This window comes from Ovis canadensis, chromosome 1 (assembly GCF_042477335.2).
Source record: "Ovis canadensis isolate MfBH-ARS-UI-01 breed Bighorn chromosome 1, ARS-UI_OviCan_v2, whole genome shotgun sequence".
NCBI lineage: Eukaryota > Metazoa > Chordata > Mammalia > Artiodactyla > Bovidae > Ovis > Ovis canadensis.
In genome coordinates, this window is record NC_091245.1 from 39856300 (window position 1) to 39870490 (window position 14191).

A 14191-nucleotide genomic window follows, 5' to 3' on the forward strand; every position below is an offset into this window, starting at 1 on the left:
CCCTTTCTGTCAAGTGGCCCCGAGGTCCTCCCCGCCCCCCCCGCCCCCCCCCGCCCCCCCCGCCCCCGCTGCTCAATTCGGGCTGCAGGTTTGAGGTGTCGTGGGGGAGGGGAGGTGGGCTTGCTGGAGGCGCGGGAACAACAACTCTCGGGACGTCCGGAGGGTGCGGGTGTTGAAAGGCGGCAGCAGAGGGCGCTGGGTCGCCGGCCTGGGTCCGCCTCTGCCATTGGTCGGGGCCCAGGCGCTGGGCTGGAGAGTTGGTGGAAAGTGACAAGTTGAGGGAGGCTGAGTGCAAGAGAGCCAGCGCGCAGAGCGGGAGGAGCCGCCGCGGCCGCCACGGAGGGAGCCCCGGGACGGCAGCCCCCGGGCGTAGGGCGCGCTGTTTTCAGAGTACGCGCGGGCGAGACTCGCCCTCCGCGAGTGCGACCCCGACAACCCGCGACTGAACTGACTGTCCGGCCGCGGCGAGGCTGCAGCCAGAGGGCTGGGGAGGGACCGCGCTTACGGGGTCCTGAGCGGCCGGGCGAAAGCGAAGGAGCAGGTTAGACGGACAAAGAACTTCGCAGACGCCCCTGGCATCCTGCAGGGTGAGCGACCGGGACGAGGTGGCTGGGACCCCGGGCAGAACCCGTGGATGTTCTGCGCGCGGCCTGAGAGCCGCCGCCGCCGCCGCCGCGAGAGGAGGAATGCACCGGCCGCGCCGCCGCGGGGCGCGCCCGCCGCTCCTGGCGCTGTTGGCCGCGCTGCTGCTGGCGGCGCGCGGGGCCACTGCCCAAGGTAAGAGGCGCATCCGCCAGTTTGAGGGCCCGTTCGGCCCCGGCCAGCTTCCAGCCGGTTCGTCCGGCACTGGGTAGACGGGAAGCTCCGCGCGCGCCTCGGGGGGCGGCCGGCGTCCCATAGGGTGACTCTCCAGCGCGACCCCAGGCGCCGGGGAGACAGGCGAGGATTCCCCCGCGAACCTCGATGCGGGGCGGAGGTGCGCCCGGGACTTTTTTGCCTGCGCCCAGCCTCAGTTGTCAGTGCTGACAGGAAGCGTGGAGGAGTTGGGGTTCGTGGGGCGGGATGCTTTTCGTCTCCCCTTCTCTCGTTGGACCCCTAAATGCGCTTCAACTTTGTTCAAGTCCATCCTGCTCCCAAATCGCAGCGGTCCTGGAGAGCGTGGTCCAGAAGGGAGTTTGTATTCTCAAGGGTGCCTGCGAGAGTCTGTGTCGTCCGCAGACCGACCCAAACAAAAGCTCTGTCCTCCTGGGGCTCGGGCGGCCTCGCCTCTCCACGGTGCCCGATTCGCCGGGCTTCTGGAGGGTCACGATGGAGGCCACAACTTGTGCCCTGCCGGCGCCGCCACTTTGTGCAAAATGTGCTGTCAGAGGCGGCCTGCCGCTCCTAGGTGCACGTGTGTGTGTGTGTGTGTGTGTGTTATGAACAAGAGGGGAAAAGCCAGCTAATGCATACTTGATGTTGGTAATCTCCAAAGACAATCGCAACAGTTAGAGAAAGACTTTACCGAAAGCTCCGGCGTCTTAGTTCGCTGCGGGAAGCTGGGATCCTTGCTGAGTCTGAGCCGGTACACAATGAGAGGGAAGAGCCGGGCTGCGCCTGTGGAGACAACCGATTCATTCTTTGGAGGTTGGAGGGGGAAAGTTGATTAAAGTCTCCAGGGTCTTGGGCCTCGCTTTTAACATGCATCCCTTGAGGGAGTGCTGGAGCCCCTGAATTTTTCCCTCCCTTCCTCCCAGCCCCAACCTATGCTCTTTTATCATGCATCTTTCATTTTTAAGTTAACGCTGTGCTTTTAGGGAAAAAAAAGGCTCTGGGCTATTTAGCAGTTGAGGGGAAGAGATCTGTTCCCTACATGGACTACGGCTGCAGAATTAGTTTGGACTAAAATCTAGCTAATATTTTTTCGTAGTAGAAAAACAATCTGGAAGGAAGTTTTGTGTGAATTTTGATTTCTTGGAGATGACTTTGGGGAAGTGGGAACCACATTTTCCGAAGATGATTCTGAAACTGATCCTATAGTGTGGTTGTGCTAATCTGGAGACTCCTCCGGGGTAAATACAGCTCCTAATTGTAATTAAGATGTACATCAGCAGGGAGTGCACCTTCCTGATGAAAAATCCTAATGAAATGTAAACAGCCTGGTCACATGGATGTTTGCTTCCTTGATGCCAAACATCTGGTTCCATGCCACACACCTGGGTGAAAAGTAAAAAATGGGCCATACTGCCTACAACATTGTAAACAGTCGTGATGTCGGGGAATTGAGGTGGAGATAACCAGGGTGATTCTAGCAAAGGCAAGGCTTCTAGTTTGGGGCCTTGACAATTTCAGTTATATCCTCTGTCTACTCCTTTCCTTCTGTATAACCTTTCAGCAATTGATACTTTTAGATCATGGGGAAGGGGAAGAACCAAGGAGAGGACATGGGGTACCTTTCCTTCTTAATCTATCTTTAAGTAAATGTCCAGACAATCATTTTGTAATCATTGTAGACAATTGTAATGTAGCCACTGTAATAATTGTAACAAAATTGTAAGACAATTTTATAAGCAGTCACCCAAATTCTATCTTAACTGTCTGCAAGCTTAAAAAACTTAAAATTTCTCACAAATTTATTGTTTCTTTCTCTAAAAAGTATAAAAGTTGCCACTTCTTAGGTCCCATTTCTGTGGAACCTCGATGTGTGTGAATTAAAATTTTCTTTTTCTCCCATTAAAATTTATCTTTTTTTTAAAAAAACAGTATTGCCTATCCTGAGCTCTTCAGTTATGAGCTAAAATCCATTATTACTGTCTTATTTATTGTCTAATAAACCCCCTTCCATTTCTGTGAATGCTTGATCTTTTCTCTGGGGACAGATCTACTGGAACTCAGATTTACTCTTGTCTGATCCAAGATTCTCAAGGTAACTCAGCCAGAGGCTTAGGAAATCAGCCTAAAGGGAAATATGTTTCATTTATTTATTTTAAAAAATGCTCAGCATTTCTCCCATCACTTCTCTCTTTTGTTAGCCAGAAGTGCAAACCTTTACATTTATTTTTTTCTGTCTGTTCTTTGTTTTCTCCCCATGGACCTCTTACCAATCCAGAGCTAAAACTCTCTAAGAAACTGAAGCCTTGATAATTGTACCCAGAGTTCAGAGCATTTAGAACCCACTCTAGCCTCTCAGAGTCTTATAGATTCTGTGGTTTGGCTGCTTGGAGTCAGAGGGTGGTGGCCTGCTACTGTTTGCTGTCATTTCGTAAACTTTCCAAAGCTGTTTTAGTAGGTGGCTGTTCTGTCTGCTTCTAGAATCAGAGTCTCTCGAGGGCAATGAGACTGTTAGCTTGCTAGTGAAAACACCGGGGACCAAGCTATTCAGCCCCATCGTTATTGGAGACACCTGAAGATCTCCCTGGGGGAGCCACATTGCGGCCTAGTTGACAAACGGTGTGGTCCCACTGCCTCTGGCAGTGTGTCGGGAATATTTAATTTCTAATATCAATTCTGTTTCCTTATGGCTGTATTGCTATTCTGATACCTGGGATTATCTTCCTGATATTTGGTTAGGAGTCCTTTTACAGACTAAACTTTGGTCTGTATTTTCTTCTCCATCTCCTACATGGTGAGCATAGGCCTCAAATTAGACTTGAAAGTTTCTAAATGGTGTGTCACTTGCATCCATTAGTGTCCAAATTGGCTGTGGTTTGGTGGTGACCACATACCCTATTTAAAATATTTCTGAAAATTTTACCCAGCATCCTATGGAGAATGGAGGGCTTTGTAGACTATATGTATATATATGTGTGTGCTCAGTTACTCAGTCGTGTCCAACTCATTGCAACCCCATGGACTGTAGCCTGCCAGGCTCCGCTGTCCAGGGGTTTTTCTAGGCATGAATACTAGAGTGGGTAGCCATTTCCTTCTCCATGGCATCTTTCGGACCCAGGGATTGAACTCATGTCTCCTGCGTCTCCTGCATTGGCAGGCGATTCTTTACCACTTAGCCACCTGGAATAGCCACCTGTGTATATATAAATACATATATATTTACATACATACATGTATATCTATATAAATGACGTATATACGTATATAGTAAGGGTGGGCCATAGATTTTTGTTGAATGAATGGAGAATAATTTCCTTGGGCATATGTAAAGTTGTATAATTTTAAAGTGGTATAATTTGCTTTTCCTAGTAAAAATGCAATATGGCATATTTTCAAGGATTTTTCCTTTTCTTTTCTCGTCTTCTAATATGAGAGTGTAGTAGAACTTAACGGTGTGGCTTAGTAGTTATGAGCACAGGTGTTGGAGTTAACAGACCCAGAATGGGTTTGAATCTTTTCTCTTATACTTACTGGGTATGGGGATTAGTTTTTCTGAGCCCTACCTGAGTGTATGAGATCTAAGTGAAACCATGTAAGGCAAATACTGGAGAAGGGCACCCAGACTAGAGGGTCTTCAGTTGGGGTACCTGAAATTAAGGCTATGCAAACCCCCAGAAATAATACACAAAATTTAATGTGAATTTTTATGGTTGTATGTTTCTAGCTATAATCTGACTTTTAAAGAAAACTATAACCCCCCAAAGATAGGAGCGTTGATTTGGAGTGTTTGATGTCTGGGGCAATGAGTTGCCTTCCTGGGTATGTTGCAAGGGATTGCCGGGTGATGGGGGCCCCTGGGCATTAGCCCACATCTGTACAATCTATGGGGCCTCTATCTCGTCTCACTTTCCTCTTTCTCTCCCACCAGGCCGGCTGTTATTGGGCCTGAGAGAAGCTGATGAATGGTGCCAAATCCTTTGACCTCAACTAGGAATGTATTTCCCTGAACCCAAGCATTCCGAGATGCCTCTGTTTATACAATTTATTTAACAAACACTTGCATAATCCTTACAATAGACCAGTCACCATTCTAAGCATTTTGCAAGTATTAACTCACTGAATCCTCACAACAGCCCCATGAGGAAGGTAGTGTAATCAGCTCATTTTGATTTAGGCATAGAGAGGTTAAATTGCTTTGTTAAGGTCACATGGCTAGGAAATGGCCTTGCTGGCCTTACAGACCCTAAGAGTTCATGCTCTTATCTAACTGCTGTCTTAAAATTTACACTCCTTTTATGTTATGTAGTTGCCAAAGGGGCCATTCCCCTAAGTATTCTGAGAGTAGCAAAGGAACATTTTTTTTAGCCGTATCTAGGAGTTATAAGAAATGATTGTACTTGTGCCTGGCTCTTTACAACCCCCATGTGCTGTAGCCCACCAGGCTCCTCTGCCCATGGTATTCTCCAGGCAAGAATACTGGAGGGGGTTGACATTTGTTCCTCTGGGGATCTTCCTGACCCAGGGATCAAACCCATGTCTCCTGTGTCTCCTGCATTGCAGGCAGATTCTTTACCCGCTGAGCCATCAGAGAAGCCCATAAGAAATGATTGGAGACAGCCAATTTCAGTTTTCCTTCCTGTGCTGGAGTTCCCCAAGCCAGACCTGCTGTAATTCAGAGATAGACCGGAAGGGCCTCAGATGGTCTGTACCTCTGATCAAGAGGAATTATATCATTGTAATGAACTGCAACTTGGATGCGGTTTGAGGAGTGTGTCTGGCAGTTCCTTCCAACCAGCGATGAGATGTATTTTGATGAAGTGCCTGTATTTGCATCGTGGTGTACAACTTGGGGTGTAGGCTGAACAGGGGTGATTTATTAGAATGTTCTCTGGTGGGAGAGCTGGCTTGCCGGCTCCAAGTTCCCGAAGTGAATCAGACCCTTGCAAATCCAGCCCCAGCTGGGAAACACTCAAGTCTCCGAGGTCTCTTTCTTGACACAAGAGCCTCAGCCTGGCCTTACCTAATCCCCGAGGTGTGTCAGGAGAGACTGTGCTGTAGACAGACGAAGAGAAAGGAATAGCCTTCTTTGAGTCTGAGAAATTTCTCTGGAGTTTAAGTGGGCGGTGGGGGGAGGATAATGGGGTGGGGGGGGATCTCTTCGAAATCCTTAACTAAATGCAGCTGCTTGTTACACGGAGCCTGACTTGCATGCCAGGAATATCTAAAAAGCTAACGAATACAAAATAAAAATAAACAGCAGTAAAAAGGCTCTCTCTTTGTTGCAGTAAGCTTGGTTGGGGTTTTCAGTTTGTTTAGGAATGGTATAATTGTGGCATCCACTTTATTTTGGTAAAGCAGTGAAACGTGGATTGATGTTATGTCATGGGGTGCTACTACCGCCTGAGCTTTTTCCTTCACACCTCCCACTCAGATCACCCAGGCACGGACAGCCACAGGGCCTGAGGCTCAAACTGGTGCCCCTGAGTGAATTACATTGAAAGAGGGCAGATAATTTAATGGGATAATGTTGGCAGGGCCAGCAAATTTCACACCCCATCTCTCACTAATAGAAAGGCAGTAGAAGGCTACAATATCCTCAGATGAAAAGGTTGTATAAAAAGGTTCTGCTTAACAGTAACTGTCTGACCATAAATAAGGTTCTGTAGAGTTTTGATCCAAAAGCTGTTATTAAATACTGATAAGCCAAGCCTCATAATGTTTGGCCTCCTTACATTTCCTTTTTTTTTCTTTTCCTTCTCTTCATAGAACCATAGATTTCTCTTTTAAGAGGGGGAAGGGACCTAAAGATCAACCAGTCCAAACTGTTTATTTTTTCAAGTATTTCTATACAGAAAGGACCTTCTTTTATAGCCATTTAAAGAGGTGGTGTGGAGTAACAGAAACGGAATGGGGTTGGAACGTGAGAGACTAGGGTTTGAATTGGGGCTTTGCTGCTTGCTGGCTCTGTGACCTTGGGCAAAATTCTTTGACCTTCTGAGTCTCTGTTTCTTTCTCTGCAAAATGGGGATAACAGTAATATCCACCTTGTAGGGTTTCTGTGAGCATTAGAGGAGATAATTGATACAAAGCCTAGTAAACCTGTGTTAGCTGCTATTATTAGCAGCGGCTTGCTGGAGAATTCAGAACAAGTGGTTCCAAAACAATGATCGTTATGCTGTGAGATAAACCAAGACTCAGCAGCCGTTTTTACAAGATGGTAGAACTCTTGAATGTTCAGTTTTATAGAGAGCATGTAGATACTCTAGATGTGAGCAGTCCCACACTAGTGCTGGCGATCCCGGAGGAGATGCCACAGGGCAGCTTCGCAAAGCCTTAAAACAAAGACTTTTTTCAGAACAGTGAGCTCTTTGGGGAAGAGCAAGCCCTCCCTGGTGCTTGGTGTAATTCCAGAATCCTGCAGTGGGGGATGTTACATTTCAGGGCCCTCTACTTGTAATCTGACCTTTTTTAGCTCCAATATCCAAATAATCTTGCTGAGCACAACTTGAAAGAGAAGGATAATGGCCAGAGGAAAGAATCCTGAGGTGCTCTGTTAGCCATTTAAAATTTCTGAGTACGAGAAAAAGAAGTTCACGTTTCCCAAAGAGAAAAGAGCAGTGAAATGTATGGGAAGGGGGAGGGGAGATAAAAGGATTTCTAAAGATTCACACCGGGTTTGTGTGTTTTACTTGAATTTTTCAGCAGTAAAGCGCTGGTCATTCAGTGCATTTCAGTTAACATTCGTTATGTATTTATTATATGCAAGATACAGTGTTAGTGCTCAGGGATAAAACCTTATCCCTGCTCTCAAGGAAAGAAGGAGGAGGGACAGTCTTACTTTATAAAGAACCTACTATGTGCTAGGCATAGTTCTTTATTGGTATTGGGTTTATATGTTCCAGCATCCCTTTGATGTTGGACTTCTGATCCCATTTCTCAGATAAGGAAGTCAAGGCTCAAATATTGTGGTAAGCGTCTTAGCTAGCCTCATACAACTCTTAGCTGGGTTTGGCATTTGATCCTAGGTATTTTGACCCTCAAGTGTCTGCTGTTTCCATTATCCTTGAAGTGTAATTGGAGAGGCAGGGTGAATAGATATGTGCTTCCGCATGTCAACTAGCTCCCCCATTCATGAATTATAGTAACCCCCCTGCATATGAACCTTCAAGTTGCAAACTTTCAAACAATGTGCCCCTATATGCCAGCTGTTGTACTGTACTGCTGTTTTCTTCAAGATACTGTACTGCAAGATTATAAATGTTTTATTGTTTTTGTGTTTGTTTTTTATGTGCTATTTGTGTGAAAAGTACTATAAGACAGTTACAGTATAGTACTCTGTAGCCAATTGTGTTAGTTGGGTACCTAGGCTAGCTTTATTGGACTTAGGAACAAATTGGACTTATGAATGTGCTCTCAGAATGAAACTCATTTGTTGTGAAGGACTTGCTATAGGAAAGAACTGTGGAAAAAGTGCTCCGGGAACATAGGGGTAGAGGATGTTAATTCTTACTCAGGGAACTGGAGGGTCAGAGGGAGAAATCCATGTCCTTCAGGGGCTTATTGTGAGGATGCAGTGAGATAATGTGTAGAAGATGCTCAGCATCCTGAATGCTCAGCTGTAGTTCTATAACCAGAGACAGGCCTGGTCAGGATTTATCTGCCTCAAAAGCCTGTGTGCTCATAGTTCTGCTGTGCTTCTTTTCAGCAGGTGTGTGGTTGTAGGAAGAGTAAGTGGCTGTGTAGCCCCCAGATAGCTGGGAAAACACCAAGACAGTTTCTCTGGTATCTTCCCCACCTGCCTTAACCCAGATTTTCAGATTGAGGTCTGCTTTGGGCAGGGGAGGGGATTTGCACAGGTGTGAGTTTGGAGAGAATCGGGAAGCCTAATCATGAACCATAACACTTCCGGAGCTCTGGCCAGGACCTACCATGCTCTCCATTCATTCTCTGACCGTACATTTTCCATGCACTTACTCTGAGCCAAATGTTTTGCTAGTCACTAGAGATATAAATGGGAGTAAGGCTAGGTCCTTCCCTTGGAGAATTTTTCAGACGGCAGGTCTTTGGCAGAGATTTCTAGCTAGTCATCAGATCTGTTTCATCTCTTCCTGGGCACATGGCTAGACTACATTTCTCAGGTCCCTTGCAATTGTAAGGCCATGTGACTAAATATTAGCCAATGGAAAGAGATGGAAGGCAATGAGTGTCACTTGTACACCTGACACATAAAAAGCTTTGCAGGCAGGATTGCTATGACCTTGAACGTGGGAACTCCAGTCATGTGTTAAAGATACCACAAGATGCAAATGGCTTGGAATCCACCCTTAATGACTGCCCAGTGCAAGCTACCCACCAGTCTGCACCTGTTTAGGTGAGCAAGAAATGAACTTCTGTTGCATGAAGGCTACGATGTTAGGGATTATTAGTTACAGCTGCGCTTCCCTGGTAGCTCAACTGGTAATGAATCCACCGGCAATACAGGAGGCCTGGATTCAATACCTGGGCTGGGAAGATCCCCTGGAGGAGGGCATGGCAACCCACTCTAGAATTCTTGCCTGGAAAATCCCCAGGGACAGAAGTACCTGGCGGGCTACAGTTCATGGGGTCACAAAGAGTCAGACACAACTGAGCAACTAAGCACAGCACTGCACAATGTTATCTTAAGGAACATTATTTATAGAACTAATATTTTATATCTATCTATCATACCGGGCTTCCCTGGTGTCTCAGATGGTAAAGAATATGCTTGCAATGTGGTAGACCTGGGTTTGATCCCTGGGTTGAGAAGATCCCCTGGACAACGAAATGGCTACCCACTGCAGTATTCTTGCCTGGAGAATCCCCATGAACAGAGGATCCTGGCAGGCTACAATCCCCAGGCTCACAAAGAGTCGGACACGACTGAGTGGCTAAGCACAGTGTATCTATCATATGAATATAGTTGTAAACCATAGTGCACCGTGAGATGAGTTTTGTGAGTCTGAATCAGTATTTTAGAAAGGAATATAATAGGGATATATCAGAGTGCATTACGTTAATCAGATGAATATTGTTTGGGGAAACTTTAGCTTCAGTTTGGTATATGCTAATTTGGGTTATTATTGAGCTCTCATGATTAAAAGTTTGAAAGCCTGGTCTACTGGAGGCAGACAGGTCAATAGCTCTGTTCAATAGAGTATGGTGGTTATGGTAATAGTGGTGAGGTCCCAGTGCTATAGAGTCTCAGTTAAGGAAATGCCTAGGAAGCAGAGAAGGCAAAAAGGGTTAATCTTTCCAGTCAATTTGTGTTGGCGGCCTGTGGTGCAGTGTTGAAAAGGATGCTGTGGTTTCTTCCAGGGTCTCTGGGAGGGAATGCTGTGATCTGATGGCAGCGTCTGCCATGAGCTTGAGAAGAGGAGTAAAGGCTCAGACTTGGTTTGCATCTGACCCCTTAGCAAGGAGTCTGGGCTTCTTCCAGTGAATTCAACCCCTTCCCCAATTATTTATGGCATACATACGATGTCTGTCTGGAGCACCATACTCAGCACTGTGGGGATTCCAGAAGAACTGTGACTAGCCCTTGGGGAGGTTACCTTTTAGGAGCAATAAAATAGGCACTTGTGTAATAATTATGCAGCCAGGAAATACAGAGTTGGCAATTACAGATGCAGAGTGCCGAGAAGTCTTTTGGGAGGAAATGGGGTGTGATATGAGCTGGGAAGGATGGAAGGATTGAGATGGAGCGTGGAGGAGAAAAGCTGGACATTCTGCCACTGCCCTGGTCTCCAGGGACTTGCCCAGGCTGTCCAGCCTTCTTCAACTGGGCCTTCACCCTGGGATGAAGCTGATCTTCAGGGATGGAAGAGTAAGGAAGAGGAAAGAGCGCTTTGAATGGTGCCTTTATGTTTGTTTGTGTAGGAAGACAGAAGGGGAAGGGAGGAAGAAGCGGGGTTTTACTGGGAGCCTGATGACCTATTTTTCTCTATAAAAGGGCGTCCCAGAGAGTAAAAAATCCAGTACATTGCTGGGTTGCTGGTCAAAAGTATCCTGTATCTTATTGCCTCTGCTGCAGCAGTTTTGTTTTGTAATGAAGGCTTTTAAACCCTAGTCTACCTCTTGTCTGTGTGATAAACATCATACTAGTAGACTAATACACATCAAACATCCTGTGTACCAAGAGCTATTTTAAGTTCTTTGAGTATTTTAACTTGTATTGTCTTCAGGGCAACTCAGTGAGGTAGGCAGTAATTATTAGCTCCATTTTCCGGATGAGAAAACTGAGGTATAGAGAAGGTAAGTAATTTGATCAAGATCAAATAGCAAGTTAAGTGGGAGAGCCAGGATTTGAAAATAGTTATCCTGAGTCTGGGGCTTGGTCCTTGATCATTATGTCAATTTGCACAGCCAAATAGCTGAGTCAAAATAATTATAATTGAATCTTCCATGTGTATAGGGCTTTGCAGCTTACGAAACTATTTCCTATATATTACCATTAATTTTTCAAATAATCTAATAAAACAAGATTTCTTTCTTTAGCTTTCTACCTTTCTCTCTCTCCCTTTTAACATTAGGCCTATAAGGTTGGCACCTCACCTAAGGTCGCTACAGCTGGTAGAGTCTGTCTGAAACCCAGGCTCTTTAACTTTGGGCTTTTAGTGGTTTATGCCCTAAGTAACTGGGGGAATTTCTTGGCAGTCCTAGTGGTTAGGATTCTGAGCTTTTACTGCCAAGGGCTCAAGTTTGATCTCTGGTAGGGGAACTAGAGAGCCGCATGGTGTGACCAAAAATTAAGAGACTGGAGTCTGTGACTCTATGAGTCTGATGTTGGCCTATTGTCACTGCAGTTTCATCAGTAAATGAATTTGCCTGATTCTCCGCAAATCCACTGTTCACTTTGGAAACGATTGTGAGTCATTTGTAGGTGGAGCCTTGAGCTAAGATCCCTGTAATTTAAGAAAGTTCACTTGCAAATAGACTGAGAGAAGTTACTTAAAAAGAAGTTTCCTAAGTGGTTGGCGATTGCAGCGTGCAGTGGAGCCAGTAACAGAAGGGATTTGGCATCAAAAGGTCTTGTGAAACTAGGCTCAGCACTTTTCTGCCAGGTCAGCAAATGACTTGACCTCCCCGAGACTCAACTTCCTCACCTATAATATGGGAAGCATAAGGGTGCCCACTTGCACAGGGTGGGGAGGACCCCCGGAAGTGCACATACAGTGCCTGGGTGGTGTTTAGTATGTGTTTGCAGTTACTCCCATGAATTAAATGGAGAGAATGAGGGTGCACTGCCTCCTTTGAGATTTTCCCAGGATGTGATAGAGCAAAACTTCTAAACCTCAGAACCTTTCTTTTATAATATAACCATCTCTGGGGCAGACCTTCCTAGCACCTAGAACTTTTAGGTTATAGCTATATAAATATTACTCAAGGACAGGGACTTTCTTAAGCCTTGTGAAGGTTGAACATCCTAAGGTAAGAACAGATCCTGTTGCCTGAAATCCTAAAGTTCCTGGAAAGGCTCCTATCTGTTCTTGCAGGGAAACTGACATCGTTTCCTGATGGGATTAGGCATCCATCAAGACAACTATTTTACTTTTTCTCCACAAGAGAGATTATTATATCCTTACCTCTTGAATTTCACACCAATGTAGTCGTAGTTTGTACAGAATTTTCATACTCCCTGCAGAGGGTTGGTTGGTTTTCTTTTCCCACCTGAATGTTCAGTGTGACGGAAGTTAGCTCTTCTCACACGGACTCCTCTGAGACCCGTGCCTTAAGAAAGTGGTGCTTAGTTCCACGGTGGCTCTTTACCCCCTCCCTGCAGAGAACTGCTGGATGTTATACAGGAACTTTTAGTTGCAAAATATTGCCTGTTTTGAGATTAGCAGTAGGCTGATTGACAATAAGCAGCAACAATGTTTGATGATGTTCTTAATCTACTGGTGAGTTACCCTCTCTTTCTCTATGCTGCTCACAGCATGCTCTGCCCACTCACATCCGGTATCCCTGAGCCGAGGAATGGAGGGCTTTGTCTGTGGCCAGATAGTCTTCAGAGTGTCAGAACCTGCAATGGGGGCTTCCCAAGGGCCACTGATAAATGGCCTCTCTCCCCGCTACTGAGCAAGGGAGGAGCTGAGTTGAGCTGAGCGTGCTGAGTTTGTTCTCCCCAGCCGTCAGCAAGGTACCATATCCGACTGCCCTGCAAGTAGTCAGTCAAGGGGCGGAGAGAGTCCAGCACTTCCAACACTGCTTGGTTTTCCCTTCCCAAGATGAAAGTAGGGCATTGCTCCCTTACACTGGCTGCAACTTGGTTTTTTCTTTAAGGAGTACTTGTCAGATTTAATCTTTGTGTTGGGATTAAAACTATATATATGTGTGTGTGTGTGTGTATATATATATATATACACACACATATGTACATATAGGGATGAAATGGTCAAAATGTTTTATCAACAACCCTCCCAGCTCTCAGCCTCAGGACTCAAGTTTAGAAAGTTTCTTAACCAGTCTGGGATGTTAGTGAAAGTAGATTGCCCCAGACTCACAGAATCAAACAGGCCAGTGGGTCTGTCTGCTAAGTGTTGATGTAGAGGAGAGAAGGACAGAAGGGACCTGGGAGCCACAGTTCCTTACACGCCAAGTGACACGTCCTGTATAAACTCCCAGGAAGTCACAGGCGATTCCATTTGGATAAATATTTGTTTAGCAACTAAAGCGGATACAGGAGAAATATATGACAGGATCCTCTTCAGTAGGAAGTTTACTGTTTTTGTTAGGCAAGATTGATATCCCCACATGGTTTGAGACTAACTCATTGAATCAGACCTCACTGTCCTGATCTTTGTGTAGAGTGGTTTCTCGGTCACGCAGCCTCTAGAATCTGTGCAGTTAACACCACCCCTCCCCACATCCGGCTCAAGTTCTTCCCTTTCTCCATCTCTCCTCCCCGAAATCCTATTCTTCAACCCCTGATGCTCCCATACTCAGGAATTCACTTTTCTGTCTGTCTTTCCCCAGTGCTCTCATATTCAGCGAGCGTTCCCACACAGCTCTCCTAAGTCATGCTCATTTATTCCGAGTTAGCCCAAACCTCCATGTTAATGGTGTAATAATAGTCACTATCATTTATTGAGCATCTACTATGGGGTGACACAGTTGGCAAGGCATTTTGTATTTTGTAGTGGAATCCTATTGTTTCGTCTTTACAAAAGTGTTGCCCTGCATTAAGCTTCCTCCTTCTGCCCCCTTTATCTGCTGGGAAAAGAAACTGCTTTTGCCCACTCTCCAGCCTTGTTATGGGGAGACTGCCAGTCATAACCCTGCCCCCAGCCTCACTATGATGGGCTAATTATAGGCCATTCTGGGATATAGGGGCAGCCACTATAGGGCAGGGAAGCTGAGAGAT

At 46.0% G+C, this 14191-nt stretch overlaps 1 protein-coding gene across 1 annotated transcript in view; it reads left to right on the forward strand.

Moving 5' to 3' along the window:
- The first annotated feature begins 246 nt into the window (after positions 1-246).
- Positions 247-14191, forward strand: part of ROR1 (receptor tyrosine kinase like orphan receptor 1) — a 458130-nt gene continuing 444185 nt past the window's right edge. Inside the window, exon 1 of the mRNA XM_069593578.1 lies at positions 247-777. Coding sequence (XP_069449679.1) covers positions 687-777 — 91 coding nt within the window. The 5' untranslated portion in view covers positions 247-686. The remainder of the gene's footprint in view (positions 778-14191) is intronic.